At 40.6% G+C, this 18775-nt stretch overlaps 1 protein-coding gene across 1 annotated transcript; it reads right to left on the reverse strand.

Moving 5' to 3' along the window:
• Positions 1–10923: 10923 nt before the first annotated feature.
• On the reverse strand, positions 10924–14394 carry nkx6-1 (NK6 homeobox 1). The gene is made up of 3 exons (XM_086302449.1): positions 13340–14394; positions 13049–13221; positions 10924–12426 (listed from the first exon to the last, which is right to left on the reverse strand). Exons 1-3 carry the CDS (start codon positions 13878–13880, stop codon positions 12178–12180), a joined length of 963 nt encoding a protein of 320 aa, XP_086158575.1. The 5' UTR covers positions 13881–14394; the 3' UTR covers positions 10924–12177.
• Positions 14395–18775: the final 4381 nt, after the last annotated feature.

Here is an 18775-nt window from a genome sequence, read left to right on the forward strand (position 1 = left end):
TTTCAGCACTTTTAACACTTTAAACCAACTCATTATCAACAGAATACACATTTAAGCTTTTCTGAACATGACTTCACTTCATCTTAGAGAAATACATCCAGCATGCGTCTGCTTATATTCTGTGTCAGATTTTTCTTCTTCCTGACAACAGAAGTTAGGAAGAAGTCATGAAGCTCATCACGATACATCAAACCAGTCACTGGAAGACAGCGACAGCGACACGGCCAACAGAGAAACAGATGATATCTCCAGCATCATGATTTTATTATGGAAAGGAAGAATTTGAAGATATTTGTTTGGAATTTCTAACCCTCACACACCCAGAGTTTAAAGCTTATTTAAATTTAGTTCGGTGTGGTTTCTGTCCTGGTCAGGGAAGAATGGAGCCACTCTTAATCATTCTGAGGTATGTGAGAGTCAGCTGGACAGGACCCAACAGTTCATGTAGGGGACTTGGAGAAGGTCGGTCATGAGTTTATATGAACTTACTCTTAAGTTCTTTCTCCTCAACACTGAAAGGAAACAGTTGAGTGGTTCAGTTATGTGACCAGGATGCTTCCTGGGTGCCTCTGGCCTATGACGAAGATCCAGAACATGCTGGAGAGATTACTTTTGCAGCTCTAAACTAAAATCCAAGAATCAACAAAAAAGTTTTTTATTTCGTAACACACGTGTTTGTAGGGATGTGAAATCACTTTGAGGACAAATCAGAGACAGGAATGGCCCTTGAACGAAGCGAGAGCTGGATGCTTTTAGAGATGTGGACCCTGAAGATATGACGATGGTCGCGGCGCTTGAGTCTGCAAAGAAAAGATTCTCCTCTCCGACATCACTTCTTTATCTATGAAACGTAACGTGCCGCCGAGATGAGATAACGCTTCCTGTGACTTCATTTTTCTTCGCCACGCGTCATGTTAATGCGGTTCCCCTCAGAGGCGCTCAGTGAAAACCTCGTTGATGGTCACATGTGTCAAACGCTCGCCACGGTGACTGAGAGCTCCTCTCTGTAATGGAGTGACGGACACCCCCACAAACACATTTGGGTAATTTGATGGGCGCTCCTGTTTATCATGTGATGCTTTCAGTGCAGGAGGAGGAAGCACATTGTGTGCACAGTTCACTCGCTGCATTTGTCAAAACAGAGATGTGCGTGGAGGCTAATGGTCCCAGAGAAATTAATGAGTCCATAAAACAGAAAAATCCGGCGTCCACACAAGCATGGCGGATCCTCTGACTTTGATAAACCGTTAAATGACAGACAGTCATCAGAGCCTGAATCACCTCTTCATCGCTGCAAGGTGAGTCTGCAGCGACACGCCTCTGTTGTGAGAATTTAACCCGCCAAATTAAAGCACGGAGCTCTTCACAATAAAACAAACCAACAGATAGCATGACCATCCACGCATCTCACGTATTCATGACCTTCAAAGAACTTTATGTAAAAGTTGCACCATGTCAAATGAGTTCAACACTTCTGTCCTGCAGGGTTACCCCAGGCCTGTAGTGGTCCCTTCCATGCCAATGAATATTTAATAAATGTATCCTGTAGGAGCTGAATGTGATTATGGTTTATTGATCTTTGGTAAATATATTGCAGCTGTGGTTCTGCAGGTCAGTCTTTGAACAAGTGAATGTGGCTTATATAAAGTGACAGTCTAGTTTTAATTTTCAAAGTTTTTCCTTTAATTTTTCTACTTTTCTGACAGCGTTGTGGTTTAGTGTTGAGCGTGTGTGGCTTCATGTTAAAATAAATAACTGTAAACAATAAAAGCAGCGCTGTAGCTAACGGACTAACAGCAAGTGTGAATCTGTGTGAATGTCAGGTAGAAAAAGTGCTTGTATGGGTGAATGAGGCATGTTGTACAAAGCACTGTGAGTGCTTAAGTAGAAAAGGGCTATATAAGAATCAGCTTTAGCTTTAGTGCTAGCGGAATGCGCCGGAAAAACACATCGCCACTTTTTTTTGATGCAGTGAGGAAACGGACCAATCACATTTAAGATAACGTGGTTAACATTCAGACGTCACAAAAGTGTTTCCAAAGCTGCCAGTGTCATATTTAAACTGCGCTCATGTATTCACGGCATTAACTCGTGCACATATTTGGGCGTTTCCCCCCCAGAGTTTGTCCACTCTGCTCTGAATCAAGTGAGTTTGTAAATTTTGAGCTTTTTTTTTTCTTTTCACGCAGAAAAAAAAAATCAGCCTGCTGATTGGTCAGATGTGTCTGAGAGAAAAAAACAGGAAGAAGGTCCAGTATTACTGCCCACATCTGTTTGCAGTAAAGAGAAAACTCAGCTCATTTCTGGAGGTGTGAAATTAAAAGAAGGACAGCGCCGGGTTTTTAAGTCACATGAAGATGACCTTTATTTGACCTGACAGAAAGTAACAACGTGGAGACGACTGCTGGGATCTTTCTGTTTCTGTATCCTTGTTTGTCCTCTAACTCGGTCATCAGGTTTAAGGCTCTTAAAATGACTTGGTTAGTTTTAGATGCTGAACTGATCACTAAGTTTGTTGGAGTCTGCTACACCTTATCCCGTACTCACCTGCGGCTTTGAGAAAAAAAATCTCCCTTCCTCTGAGACATCATTAAAGCGTGACTCAGACGGCATGTTTCTGCTGCACAAATAGTGTGTCTGCATTAACGGGCCCACAGCTCGTCACACGTCTGTTTATCACCGCATGAATCCATCTCCATTGTTTTAATTTCATTAAAGGCCCGATGCACTTTATTACCTTTTTAGTGTCTGCAATATTTATGAGTGAGAAACACTCTGTGATGGCACTAATGCCAGCTGAGGAGCGGCTGGAGGTGGCGGTGGGGGGTTATACCAGGGAGCCCCCTCCCAAATGAATGTATAATCAGGCTTTGATTCCCAGGCCTGCGTCAGGCAGCTTGGGCACCATCTATTACCGCGGTGCCATTTCCTAAGTGTTTGCTCCCCAGCCCGACCCTGCCACTTTATCTGTTGGTTTTATTTTCAGAGTGCATGCTGTCCATATGTTACCCTAATAGTTGCAATAATTCTTGTGCAACAGGGCTCGTGTTTTATTAGTCCTGAGCAGGAAGAGAGCGGCGAGAATGCATTTTAATAAAAAGCCCTGTAGCAGCACACTAATGGGCTGACACAGGGGTATTTGCATAGAGATGAATTACGGCGGGCCGCCTTGACGTGACTTTTAAAATATGATTGAGGAGGTTATTATTGCTGCACTATGATACGTGTTAACAGGTTATTTTAGCGTGGCTAGTGCTAATAAAATTCCCAACAAAAGACTCGGGTGATGAGGGCAGGCTTTTTCATTGCCAGAGTCTACTGAAGGTGCTCATTTTGTCATTACTTAGCCCAGTCAACCCCCCCGGTCCCACAGAGGGGAAATAACAGGCGGCGTTTCATCGCCGTCCATCCTTCAGGAAGGCCATGACCGACCACAGCCTCATAATTAATCACAATAGTTTGTCTCCATTTTATTCAGAAACAGTGAAAGGTTCAGTCTGCTTCAGGTCAGTATCAGATCCTCCACAGCTGCTCTCCCCCCCCCCATAAGATGAGGTTTCTCTGATTGGACGAATGAATGTAAATGTAAACAGTGAAGGTCACAGACGAGACTGGTGAAGGCTTAACAGCCAACACACCTGATCAGAGTGCAACAAACTCTGTCATATTTAAAATATTCACCGCTTATTAACTGTTTATATTCTCAGTTAAGATGAAAACTATCATTAAGTTGATTTTATTCTGTAGTTGGAATCTTGATTATTTAACATGATTACTGATTAGCCAAAACAACATGCATTCAACCTAAAAAGTAACAGCATCTTTATGAGGGAGAATTTTAAATATCATTCAAATAAATAAATAAAAACTATAATCTTGAGGTGAGTCTAGGCGCAGAGTAGTGCCTGTTTGTGTCTGATTCAAACACCACTTCCTGCTGACAAGGCTCCACTGCAGGATGAGGGTTCAGGGTCAGGGTTAGGCCTAACCCAAAGAAGGCTGAGGACTGTGAATCACAGAAGATCTGCACAGGTGACTGCCTGCTATCACTTCCATTGCTAGATTCTTGGCTCTCCAGGGGCTTTCCTTCACCTCATAGATCATGTTGAATTCAGGCTTTGTTTTTGGTCATCTTGGCAGGAAGTAAAATAAACTATGACTGACACTGGATTTGGGGGGAGCAGTAACAATGCAGTTCTGTAAAGGAAATTAAATACAAGCTTCACAGTAAAAATGAGTGCAAAAAGAACATAAATATTTTATGACATATCTTCACAATCTTTAGAAACCAAAATCATAATCACTGAGCCCTTACCCATGCCTATTGTATTTATTTTCAAAGTTTTCTGCACTGATAAATAAGAACCAGCAGACAGAAACTGAAAGCTCAGAAACCTGAAAAGGTCAGCAGGCTAACAGATCAGGCTAACAGAGGGAAGCAAACATAATGAAGTAAAATCAGAAAATATTTACCTGTGAAATGTGGCAAGGTAGGAGTATGAGAAGAAAAAAACCCACTGAAATAACAAGAATAATAAAAAAAGTGAGTATAAAACTATGTATCATCTGTAAATAGAAGCATTCACACAGTCTGAGACGAGGTCTGCTACTTTTCAGCTGAGGTAATCCAGACTGTACGCATTGGCCCTGGAAATGTTTGATTTCTGATCAAAGCCCAAAACATAATTTTTATTTAATAGCATAAAAGACCTATAATAAAACATAATTTGCAAATTTGACACTAATTTTATTTTAATATTGTTATACGTTTAAATGTCATATTCAGCTGTGAGAGCAGCGTAGTTCCACTCTATCAGCAGGTAACACAAAAGCAGTTATGAGGTGAAGAAGATGGATACAATTCCCTGGATTATAACACCACATGGCTGGCAGAAATACATTAACGTGATGGGATGGACAAACACATGTTTTAATCTTTAAATATTTTTAAATATTTATTTAAATCTTTATTTTAAAATCTGATGGCTTCTTTTGCATTAAGAGAGAAACTTTCATATTACAACAAATAATTTGACTTTCACAGTAAAAGCAGTGTAAAAACTGTCATTTTAGAAAACATTTTATGTCATTGAAAACAATAACAGTTGAATTCTGTCTCCATGATAACCTTCTTTAGTTTTGAACTCGTTTCCAGTTTGTTTGCAGGTGAGGACACCTGTTCATGCAGAGGAGCTTCTACAGGAGCTGAAGCTCCAATAAAGAGGTTATCGGTGAGCGAGGTCAGCGGCCTGGGCTGATAACAGATCATCTCCTCCATCACAGGTGCTCCTGCTGGAGCAGCACCTGCTTTAACACCTCCTCCTCCTCCTCTTCACACAGGATTGGTTAATGATTTCAGAGGCTGTCATTAAGCTGCTGTAGCACACACACCAGTTAGCAGTGAGAGTATTTCCTCTCTGACAGCTCTCAGAGAGCAGAGGAACGCTGCAGGAATCACAGCTGCACAATGTTTCCACTCAACCATGAATGTGCTTAAAGGGGGACTGCTCAGAGCGCCACCATCGCCACCACAGCTCATAATGGAGGATCCCAGGGCGCTCCTTATCACACGGCTCCAGGCAGCATTCAGGGAGATAAGGCTGCCATGTGTGGGAGCTGCGGCCCCCGGGACACATGTCCTTGTGTGTAATCTCTTGTAGTACACAGTCAACTGAGAGCCCGTCAATGGGCTCTTTATAAAGGTCGGCATACGCATTAGTCACGCATACAGACACGGAAAGATCAGGTGGAAGTCAACAGGTGAGTTGCAACAGGTTTGAGTTGGTTTCTGCTCGCTGCTTCTTGTTTTACAGAGAAAATATGATCAGTGTCGCCTTCTGTCACCGAACATCTGTTTTTGTTTGAGTAGCTAAATAAGGAATTTAAAAAAAAAAGAAGAAGAAAAAACTGGTACAAAAATGATTCTTTGAAGCAGGGAGGGGATGAAAATCCAGACGTGCAGGAGAAACCCTGAAGCAAATGTTCCACAGTCCTGGAGATCCAAAGCTGGAAACACGAGGAACAACATGAACAGTCTGTTCTAAGTGTTTCTCTGGCCTTCAACTCAACGTGAGAACAAACTGGAGGTCATGTGATGCACACACAGCAGTATGGCAGGTGATTGGCTGTAAGAGTCACATGGTAATTTAATTCTGACGGAAAACGTTTCTGTTTTTTATGAACTTCTAACAGGCGTGACTCTAAAGGCTATAACCAGCATCTGGTTGGAAAGTTTATCACAGCCAGGCGTTGCAGAATCCGGCATAATATTCAGATTTTCAACTTTCTGCCTGTCCTTATACTAACCACATGCTGCATGTTTCCTTCATGAGAACACAAACTCTCAGCACAGTGATTTTGACCCCACTCTGACATTTGCCCTTTAACCTGCATCACTTTGATGTCATTCAAACACTTTTATGTCACACTACAATTTCAAAATTCCAATATTGCGGTATTTTAAAAACACTGGACACATAAGAAATTAATAAATAAAACAAATCAGCCCATTGGCACTGGAGCCAATTATTCCATTTATTATTGTACTAATAAGGGGCTTCTTTCTATTGTTATATGTTGTATTACAGATATGTTAAAGGTGTTTAAGTGAAACCTGATGCAACTATCAGAGATTACTGTGGGTAAAAAAACAGAATGGGGCATTGTGGCGTTCCACAGGGCGCTATCATAGATCCTCTACTTTTCATTTACTTTTAAATTATATTCTTGTTTTTCAAAGCACAAAATATTTCCTCCTTCATGAAGCTCAGCTTTTAAAATTGTTTTAAGGCTTAAAGTTTGCATAATTAGAGGTGTGGCCTCTGATTGACAGGGGACTCTAGCTGCTAACTGTTTACTAGCTTCATTTGGAGCCTTTTGGAGGATTTTTAATTACATCATGTGGCCAATAATATGGCTGCTGTGAGGTTACTGTACTAACAGACTGTCCAAGAAGATGGAGCTCCAGGGTTGCTGAGTGAAATCAAGGATTTTAATTGGATATTGTTCCACAGCTGGAGTCCACAGACACCTTCAAACATCACTGTTATCTCACTGCTGCTAATGAGTCAGAACACTCAGTGAGGTGAGAATATCTCAGAAATGTCCTCCAAGCTTTTATTAGGGGACCTCAGGGTAATCTTTTACTGTCTCAGAGTAGGAAAAGGTTCATACTTGCATGGATTCCACTAGATTCAAAGATTAATTTCAGAAGGAAGGCTGTGTTTTCATAAATACAGACAGAAATTAGATTAAATATTTATTTTCCTGTTCGGTTTTGAGGCAGATTTGTCCAACTGAGTTTCATGTGCATAATTTAATGAGAAATGCACGAACCAAAGAGCCGTCTCACGTCAGTTTGAAACGCTCAACCTTTACTGTTTGAAGCAGACGACTGCTGGCCTTGATTGTTATTCAATAAAACTAAATACACCCCAATGCTAAAGCAAAGCACGCTTAGAGGCGGCTTCACGGTCCTGAACTTCAGAGCTGTGCCCTACGTAACAAAACCCACAAAAAAAGCAAACCTGACCCGCCTGCTGTTTATGAGGGGCCACCAACCAGAAGAAAGCTGAAAGAGCTTGTTTGAGGGCCTGTAGAGAGGCTCAGTTAGAGGTAAAGAAGGATTATTTTGAGCTGTGAATCATGCAAAGCTGCTCTGGAAGGCTCTAAGAAAAAACAAAGATGGAGCAGAAATATGAACAAAGATTTGATTTTGTTCATATTTAATGCATCAATAAATCACTGCATTTATCATCTCTGTTAGATTAGCACACTGAAGCCGGATGCTTCACCTGATCGCATGCACAGGTCACATGTCTGCCCATTGACTGCTGATTAATCGGCTCATTGTTGCAGCTCTCATGTGCCTGTTCGGGGTCCTGCCCCTCGTGTTGGGAACCTCAGCAATGCTCATCATCTCCTCTGTAACACACGTCGGAGCCTCCAATGATGGTCTTCTTCATTAACCAACCAATCAGCAGCCCTCAGACCTTGCCCTGCAGACACTGCTGTGCAGAAACGTCTGATATGTTTAATTCTCCAGGTTTTAAATATCATCAGCTGGATGTATTCATCTGTTAAATCTTCTCTAGCCAGCCAAAACATAAATTAAAACAGTGAAACCTGGACCATAAATCCAGACAATTATCAAAGAAAAGTGAAAAATTTAAAAATCTGGAACTCAAACTAAAAATGTTTTTGCTTAAACTCTATTTTCATAAACTCAAAGATTAAATTTCTTGGATGTGATACGCTCCAAAAAGTTTATTTCTGTGCCTCCATTTTTTCTGTGGCTTTATTTTGATTAAATTACATAGCAATTACTTTTAAAATAAAATTTACTTTTAAATGTTTATTTTTAAATTTTAATTACATTTGATTTTAATTTAACTTTAAAATACATCTTAATTTTAATTGCTTAAAAAAATTATGTTAATTGTTTTAAATTGCTGATGTAGCAGCTGCTGGAAGTGAGTGCCTTGTTGCTCTTCGTTCCTGTTAGATTAAGTTTAAAGTGCAGTAACATGTGAGAGTGTAGATTTTAGATCTGCCTGTAAAAGTCATGTTTCAGAAGCTGATGTTGATGCAGCCAGCAGAGATCTGAAACAGCCAATGAAAAAGGAGGAAATCCTTCACATCCTGCAGGAAACCATGTAAGGAGTTAATGAATGAAACGATCACAGATCAGAGAAAAATCCAGAGCGGCTCAGTTACATGTTACAGCAGTAATCTGACTATGTACACAGACAAGCTGTCTTTGAATACAGAACAAGTTTCAGCACAGAGGAGTTTTTTGTTTATATTTATTTCATGATTCCTGACGAGTCTCTTCCATCTCTGTCCAGATGCAAAAACAAACAAAATTATTTTATTTTATTTGTTATCGGTTTTAATATAAAATTTCTGGAATTTTTTGAGGAAAGGTTGGCTTGCAGCGAGCTTCAGGAGGAAAGCTCGATGATGAAGGATGAAGATGAGGAACTGTGTTCAGGAAATCCAAACATCTGCTGAGGAAAATACGTTTGAGCCTCCGGCAGCTTCTTCATCCATGGAAATGTCTCGAAGCCTCGTCCTCTATGACGCCAACCAGAAAAACCATTAAAACCATTAAAAGTGTCTCTGGCTGTGATGATGGAGGATGAAGGAGGAGGATGAGCCCCTGACAGCAGCTGGGGTCGATGTGAAGGTGTGAGAAGGCCGGCAGCTTCCCCGTCCATCAGATTGCTGACTGATTTCTCCTCATGTGTCGTGTTTGTACAACAAAAAGTTAAAAGATGATCTTCTAACAGGGGAAAAAAACTGCATGAAACATAAAATCATTCATCACTAAACAGCTGCAAACTAATCAATAAATCAATCGATTGGTTGGTTCTTCCAGCTTTATTACAAATACTCAATAATTTTTTTACATTTCAATCTTTTATTTTCTCTTTTGTTTCGTCTCATTTGGTCCATTAAAAATTAAACATTTTTCTTCCTGTTGAGAAGCTCCACAGAGGTGCCAAACACGAGGGGCTGGACCCCTGTGGGGCCTCAGATGCTCAGTGAAGGCCTGAAGTGCCACAGGTCCGAGTCAGGGCCGAATGAAGCTCCTCTGGGGCCTGAAATGTGACTCTGGGTCCCTCTGAGCCTCGCAGTAGCCCGAGCAGAACCCCACAAATGGAAGGATGAGAGCCGTTCAGCTGACAGGAAATCAATCCGCAGCAGATTTAATAAATAAAAGATGAAGATGTTTTTTGGTTTAAAAATAAAAAGCAGATGAAGACTAAATATTTTATGCTCTGTCAGTTTCATAAAATACACGGAAAAAAGAACATTTGGAATTGTTCATTAAAAATAATAATTAATAACTTTTCTCTGCTGGAAAATGATAGATTAAAAATGTAGTCCTTTTTTCTGTTATTCATCAGTTTCATTTTTGTAATTATTCATATCAGTTATTAAAGTAATGCTTGGTGCTGTGAAGGGTTCATGTAACCAAGCATTACTTTAATAATACTATCAAATAATAAAATCAGAAGCTCCACATAAGTGAGCTGATGTTCAGAGAACATCTGGATCCTTCAGCCAGGATGAGCCCAGCTGTGAGGAGGAGTCCGCGGGAGGAGCCCGGGATGAAGTCCTCACCGGCCTCTAGCTCGTTTTAAAGGGAGAGAGGAAGTGGAGCTCTGAGAGATGCTTATGGCCACCGATTCATCAAAACAAAGAAAAACGAGACAAACATCACTTCGGGACTTCTTCTTCGTTTGTCTGGCTTATTCATTTATACTCAGCTGAGCACAAACAGCTGGAGCTGCACGAGGTCACGGCTTGAGCTGGACTCTAAATTTATAGGCTACCTCAGAAAAATGTTTAAACCATTTCCATCAACGAGTCAATTAATGGATTAATTCACCTCATTAATTACTGAAAGTCACACATTTTAAAACGATCCTTTAAAACGATTTAAAAAAATGTAAATAGAATAAAAGTGCATAAAAAGTCATCTGTATGTTCAGCCGGCCAGGAGCACCGAAACAACAGCGCCGTGGACACAATGACAGCATAATAATAATAATAATAATAATAATACATCAAATTATTATTATTAAAGATTTCAGCTTCAAGACCGCTACGATGGATTCAGACATTTAAAATTTATAAACACGGAAGTTCAGATCTCGCTCTCTTTGGCTTTCACAAATTATAATTTTAACAATAAATGAATGCTGCTCTGTGATAAGCTGACGGGGATTTAAAAAAAACCCGGTTCTTATGCTTTATTATTTTTACCGCAGTTTTTCGTGTCTCGTCAGTTTTTCTCTGTTTCTGTTTGACACAGGAATTTATTATTCATCATAATTCGTCTGGATCAGCTGATCTCTGAGTCTGTCCTCAGATCTGCTGTGTGTTTCACGTTTAACATTTAATTCAAAAATAAAAATTCAGAAGCACAAAAAAGGAAAAATGACATTTGTTTCTTTACCTTGAGGAGAGAAAAATAAAAATAATTATAAATTATAAAATAAATAATAAGTTTTATAAATTTAGTCACGTGATAAAGAGTCATTAAAACGATTAAATTAATGTTTAGCATTAAAAATGAAAAACCAACTGAATGTGGGGAAAAGAAATCAGCGATCAAATCTCAGGAAGAATCCTCCGAGCTTCAGCTCGGACTTTATTTTTAACTACTTTTAAATATTATTTTCATATTTTCAGCGGCAGTTTAAAACGGAGTTCCTGTTGACTGAAATGTATCCCCATGTTCTGCGTTTTACGTGTAAAAATGTGCGAAAATATAATTTAGACTGAGAAGAAGAGAGCACAGAGCTGCATTAAAACATGCCGGAGACGAAAAAAACAAAACAAAACTGAAAAACAGGATTCAAAGTCATTAACGTTCATATCCGCTCTTTAATTATTATCCTAAATGTATAAAATATTTCCAGAAAAACAAAAAACTCGACCCTGCGTTAGAATCACAGAATTAAAATTCATCAGCTGAGCGCTGATCAGGAAACAGAAGTCGGATTTAATTGAGCGGTGGCGAGGGTGGTGTTACCGCTGAGGGTGGTGTTACCCGGGAGCGCGGACTGGTCGGGACTGAAGCCGGGACAGAGCAGCGTGCAGCCGGGTGTGACTGCTCACAAACACCGACAGCCGAAGGAGAGAAAAAGCCCCCCAAAACTACAAAATCGTCCATGTTTTCTGCGTGATTTCAGCCGGGTTTAAAAAGGAAATCCAGAATCCGCCTCAGATGAAGCCGAGCATCAGCGACACAAAGCAAACACCTGCAGTTCTTTTTTTATTCAATAAAAGTGCATTACATGAGCCTGCGGGGTACACAACTGCGCAGACGCAACTCACAACCCAGAACATATAAATAAAATGTGCGCGAGCAGAAAAAAAACAATAATAAAAAAATGTAAATGTTTGCGCCGTTTGTGTCTGTACACGTGCTGCGTTCATGGTCTCCTCCTGAGAGGCCTTCAAGGAGCCGCAGCGGGGTGGTGTTGGTGGTGGGAAAGGGGTGGGGGTTAAACCCAAATGAAAAGTAGAAAAACATTAAATTTAAATATTCACATTTCTATCCACTCACTCATATTTACAGTCCGCTCCGGCCCGCAGGTAAAAACCAGTCTGTCGTTCAGGTAAGCTCACGTGACTTCAGCTGAGTTCGGACTTCCGGTCCGGTTAGGAGCTGTCCGTGTCGGGCGCGTGCAACAGCAGCGCGGAGCTCGCGGGCTTGTGTTTCTTGAGCAGCTGTGTGATTTTCTCGTCGTCGGAGTTCGGGTCCAGCGGCTTGTTGTACTCGTCGTCCTCGTCTTCGTTGTCCGAAGTGCCCTTGAGCCGCTCCGTCTCAGAGTCCTGCTTCTTCTTGGCGGAGGCCATCTCTGCCGCGTGCTTCTTCCGCCACTTCGTCCTCCGGTTCTGGAACCACACCTGCGGCGGCGGCACACACAGAAGCCCACTCACATTTCGGATGATTTAGCTTTTATTATTTAAAGCTAAGACAGGAAACAGTCCCAGTTTTCACATTTAAATTCCTACAGAAACCAATACAGGCGACTAAACGGCAGCTTATTAAATATGAGAAACTTTATTTATAAAGGCAGATTTAAACTGTGACAGGTTAAGTCATCATTCTTTCTATAATTAATTTTCCTCTTTTGAACTCAGATTTAATTAAAAACACGTATTCTGACCCGATGCATGTAAAAGGTTAAAATTGTGAGCTAAAGCTCAAAAATAATAACTTACCTAAACCTAAAAATAAGATATAAGTTACAAGATAAATAACTTAAAACAACGTACACATGATTGTTAAAAAATGTTTTTGCTTCAAATTAATTAAATAATTTTATTGTGAGACAGGAAAATTAAAACCTGAATTTTAGCTGAAAAACGTGGATTCAAGCCCGCTTTACAAAGAGTGCGAAAGGAAAAACCCCTGATATAATGATTGATGAATTCTCTGCGATTTACCCACAAACACAGTGAAAGTTCCGTTTGTGGAAGCAGACGGGTAAGCAGCAGCACATATTGAAATAGGGGTGTCGGTTACCTTGACCTGGCTCTCGGTCATGCCCAGCGAGTAGGCCAGCCGGGCTCTCTCGGGGCCCGCCAGATATTTCGTTTGTTCGAAAGTTTTTTCCAGGGCGAAGATCTGCTGCCCGGAGAACGTGGGCCGCGTGTGCTTCCGTTTGCCGTCTTTGTCCAATAAGACAGAGCTCTGATCTGAAACGAGAGGCCGACACAGACATTCAGTACACACAGCCCATAGCCTGCTTCTATTCTGTTCTATTATTTTATTGTACGTCATGTTTCTGGGATCTAACACTTGTTTTCCACTCACGGGGCGAGCACGCGAACCTAGCGTCCCTCCAGTGGGGGCTCTGCATCACCCCCGGCCAGAAGATGGGCGTCCTGCCTGGCAGGTCCGCCAGGGGCTTCGGGTACCGGGCCACGGCCACGGCGGCCGCGGAGGGGCTGAAGTAGAGCCCGGGGGGAGGCGGCGGGCTGAGGCTGCTGAACCTGGGCAGACCCGTCAGGATCCCCGCGGAGGAGGAGGCGGAGGCCCCGGCGGAGGTGGCGCAGGGCCGGTTCAGGATGTCGTTAATTCCGTGCGGGGTGGCAGAGGAGCACTGTTGCGGGGAGCCGAGCCCGGAGGACGGGCCGGTGGAGCTCTTGATGCCCGGGGAGGCTGCGGCCATGCCGCCCGGGTTCGGGGAGGTGGTAGCCGGTGAGGTAGAGGAGGCGGGGCCACCGGAGGAGAGCGGGTAGGCCGGGTACAGCGGGGTCTTCATCTCGGTCATGCTATGCAGAGCAGCCAGGGGGGGCGTGCTGAGGAGGAAGGCGCTCTGACGGGACCCGTCCATCGGACCCGCCGCTAACATCCCCCCGGGGGGCGGGCCGGGCTCTGCGGGCAGGGGCGCGCACTAACGCCGCTCTGAGCCCATCCCGGGCCGCTCTGCGCTCTAATCCCACCACGGTCCTCTATGCAGACAGCCTGAGTCCAGCTCCGAGTCCCGGATAGGCACCAGGCGCACGCGCTGCTTCCGCCCGCGAGTTGCGTGAGATAATAACAGCTGATCATCCGCGCGAGACTATCAGCCCCAAGTTAGAGAGGAGGGAGAACAGGGGGACGGGGAGGGGGGCTGAGGACGGGCAGGGGTGGTCTCTCCGGATTGGTTAACCTGGGGGTGACGTAGACGTTCCCGGTTCAGGAGGGCCTCGTGATTGGCTGAGCAGAAATGAGATGAGTGATGGGAAATAAAAAAATGTGAAGAAAGAGAAAAACGAGAATTTAAAGGTCAGAGACAAAAGTATGATTTAAATAATCAGAGGAGCAAAACCAGGTCGGTTATTAAAACAAAATAAAATGAGGTAAAAAGAAATGAAATAAAGTAAAATAAAATAAAGTCAAATAGTGGAAATTAAAATGCATGAAAAAAAATTTAAACACACTCTGCTTTTGTGATTGAAATAATAAACATGATTTCAGTCACGCTTTACTGTTTAATAAAATATACTAAAATTTGTCTTAATAAATGAAAATATTTTTTAATCATTTTAAATCTAAACAGACAAACACTAGCCAGCAGGGGGCGCTGCAATAGCAACGCTTATATTTCGGAGGAATCACCAAGAACATTAAATTCATTTTGTAATAATTATCCACATGACTCTGATTTCATGGAAAGGAAAGTGCTGCTTGATGGTTTGATGCCACTTTGTAGAATAGAATAGATGAACAGAAGAATCCTTTAATTGTCCCACAAGGGGAAATTTGGTTACAACAGCAACAAAAAAAGAAGAAGAAAAGAAATGCACATACATACAAACAAACAAACAAACAAACAAACAAACAAACAAACAAACAAACAAACAAACAAACAAACAAACAACAGTGTTTCCAGAACTGCTTTTTTGGTTGATTCAAATTAATGCGTTAAACTTAATTCATACATTTTTAGGTTAATTATTGTATAATCTTTGAGTTTATTTATAATAACATTTACTAAATTAAATCTGTACAAACTGCTTAACTTAAAATTAATTAGAGCGCTCTTACTTTGATATAAAATATTAAATGTGTCTGACTTCTCCTGAATTCTTAAAACAAACAGTTTAATATAACGCTTCATTGTTATGCTGACACTGCTTTTTTGCAAGAAGTAAAGCTGACCTTTGTTTATTTATTATGTATTAGCTTTAGTTTGTCTGTAATTGAATAAGTTGCTGTTACTTTCAGTTAACGTAAGAATGGTGAGTTAAAGATGATCGGTCACACAGCTTTACATTTAGAAATAAAAGTTTAGCAAATTTTATTAAAGATAAAGTCAGTAAATGTTTAAGGGTCAAGATTTCTTTTAAAATTCAGAGGGCTCAGATTGCGTTGCGTTCATGTGCCCTGTACACCGCACGGATAAATGACCGCTGGTTTTATAAACAGTTTAACATCCAGCAGGTCACTGAGGACCAAATCCAATTTTGTGGGGCAAATCTTAGTAGCTGGGAGAGTTTATCCATAACAACACACACAGACCAGAAGATTAATCAAACTAAAGGTTTAAAGGAAAGGCTGGATTTTATTTAATTTCTATTTTTAAAAACTTCTTATAAACGTAAATGGAAGCTAAAGTGTATTTTTATAACTGCAAAATGAAGTTAATTAGTTTTTTCCAGAGGAACATTTGAACATTATCATTTTAAACAATAAAGATTATTAACAGCGCACACACAGAAAAAACAAAAACAACAACAACTGTAAAATACAGTGTAAACAGTTTTAAAATGAACATTTTTTCATGTTATTATTATTTTAAAAATTATTTTCCATATTTTCTGTTTTTTTTTAACTACACGTTAAATTTTTCAATTTTACAGAAACCTCCACCCCCCCCCCCCCCCCCCCCGCCCGCTTTTTTTCTTTTTTTTTTACAGTGTAATTCATGCATGAAATGAACGAACAAATAAATTCTGAGAGTGGCAGCCTCGACCGTCGGGCTGTGGATCAGACCTAAGAGGAACGTGTTTGTGTTTCAGCTCTAAACTAAAAAAAATCTGAGATAAAAACCCTGCAGGTCAAACATGAGCTCAGCCTCTGTAAACATCTGGACGGTTAGTCACAAAGATCTGAGTCATTTCCTGTCTTAAGTTCTCCGCTTTAATTTAATCTCTTCAAATTTTCTCATGACCGCTCAAAATTTCCTTGTGACCCTTTACGGGGACTCGAGCCCTGGGTTTGGAACTCATTTCAGGCTTTTATTTTGAAGGAAATATTGGAAATTTGAAAAGCTGCAGCATAAAAAAGTGCAGCAGGTCCTTCTGGGGGATCATGAAAAGACGTTTTTTTAACACTCATTTACTGCTGATTTTCTATTTATTCGCTTCATCATCCACAAACAATTAATAATCAATGATAATGATGTTCACCTCTAATATAATTACTGAGGTGAAAATATGATCATTTATAATATATTATTAATATATTATCTTTCTCTCTTTTTTTTTGGAATACCTGTTGTTGTCGTTGAAACAAAATAAACCCCTCCCTATGGCAGATGTGGGGCAGATTTTCCTATTTGTTCCTCTAACATGTAAATGTGACAGAGCCAGAAACAAATGAGTCACAGAAAACAGTAACAGGAAGTGATGTCACACCCAGCCCTAGATTTGACCTCTCAGGCTACACTGCAGCCTGCAACTAAGGAAAAATTAGGCTTCATTAGTTTTTAATTAGTAAATTAATTAAATCTAGCAGGTCTTCGGTGATAAATAAGAATAAAAAACTAATAAAGTAAAAAAAAATCTGTTTTATTGCTTCCATTTTCCTAAACTTCAAACCTCTGCTCCTGTATAGAACCGGATGGAGTGATGACATCACAGCTGATCATTAACACAAAACATGGAAAATATGAAGCACTGCTTGATTCAGGTTACTTTAGTTTAGATGTAATAGATTACTTTGAGTCCTTTTAAGTTCACCCAGTGTTACCACAGTACAAAGACATAATACTGCTGCTAATAACAGTAATTAAATAATGTTTTGAAAATCCTTTAAATCAACAAACGATTTTGTTTTTAAATCTTTGAATCTTTGAGAAAATGTGTTATTGATTACAATAAACTACTAATAATTAATAATAATATTTCAGGCTCGATGCATTTATGCGAATAAAAAATTTAACTCGACAGACCTCAGATTGATTCTATTTATAAGTTTATTGATTTTGTATTTTTGATAAGAGAATTGTTGGAGAGAAATAACAAAGTAATCTGGAGCAGCTGGACAGATTAAATTATGGTGTTGTGTTATGATGATGATCAGGAAGATGCTTCAACCTGCTGAAAGAGACTGAAACACAAAATCAGCAGTGCGCAGGCGCCCCCCTCTGGTCAGACTCTGTCAGCACACGGGGTTCATTTTATACACGTGCCTTGTAATCAGCTTAATGAGACTACCTGTATGAAAATCCTACAGTGTTGAAGACATATGTGTAAATCCTGGAAACATGAAGTCAGCCGAGTTCACGACCAGCAGCTGCAGTTTAGTGTTTATGAGTTTATGAACGTGTCACAGAAACACTGATAGAGACTGGACGGAGCCTTCTCTTTGACTTCACTGAGCTCAGCTTTACACTTGCACAAAGATTTAATCCCACAGTGAAACTAAATAAACACCTTTGAAGAGTTGTTTGCATTATTTTATAATAAATCACAGTGATCAGCTGTGTCACTGTTTCTCAGACTGTGGGACCTACAAGATTTCAATTCAGTTTTATTTATATATCATCAAATCACAGCAACATAACTCACAACACAGCAACATAACTAAGGAAGGATTCAGGGTCACGTGGTCCAGCCTATAACTATATGCTCTACCAAACAGAACATTTGAAGCCTAATCTTAGAAGTAGAGATAGTGTCTGTCTCCTGAATCCAGCCTGGAAGCTGGTTCCATAGTAGAGGGGCCTGAAAACTGAAGGCTCTCCCTCCCAGTCTACTTTTAAATACTCTAGGAACAACAAGTGAGCCTGCAGTGTGAGAGCGAAGTGCTCTAATAGGGTGATATGGTACTACAAGGTCATTAAGATAAGATGGGGCCTGATTATTTAAGACCTTGTATGTGAGGAGCAGGATTTTGAATTCAGTTCTGGATTTAACAGGAAGCCAATGAAGTGAAGCCAATACAGGAGAAATATGCTCTCTCTTTCTAGTCCCTGTCAGTACTCTTGCTGCAGCATTTTGGATTAACTGAAGGTTTTTCAGGGAGTTTTTAGGACATCCTGATAATAATGAATTACAGTAGTTCATGTCCCTAGAACAACACTCTCGCCAGTTAATTAGGAACTGCCTTTTTCAGCTAAGAAACATCTCCAAACTGCGAACTTTGTTGTCTAAATCTGAGTTAGAAATGGTTATTCATACTTTTAATTCATCTCGCTTAGATTATTGTAACAGCCTTTTTCTTTGTTTGAGCAAAAGGAATCTTGACCGTCTCCAGTTAGTCCAGAATGCTGCTGCAAGGCTTTTAACTAAGACACGAAAAAGAGAGCACATTACACCAGATTTACGTTCATTACACTGGCTTCCAGTACATTTTAGAATTCATTTTAAAATCTTGGTACTGACTTTTAAAGCTTTGAATTGTGATGCCCCTGCTTACATTTCTGATCTGTTAGAACCCCATGCTCCCTCTCGCAGCCTGAGATCTTCTAATCAAAGGCTGTTGGTAGTCCCACAAACTCTTTTTAAGACTAGAGGTGATAGCGGTGGCCCCCAGGTT

The sequence above is a fragment of the Aulonocara sp. 'chitande type north' Nkhata Bay genome, linkage group LG7 (assembly GCF_057382095.1).
Source record: "Aulonocara sp. 'chitande type north' Nkhata Bay isolate Kocher_YH1m ecotype deep benthic linkage group LG7, A_spYH_male_GT1.1, whole genome shotgun sequence".
In the NCBI taxonomy this organism is placed as follows: domain Eukaryota; kingdom Metazoa; phylum Chordata; class Actinopteri; order Cichliformes; family Cichlidae; genus Aulonocara; species Aulonocara sp. 'chitande type north' Nkhata Bay.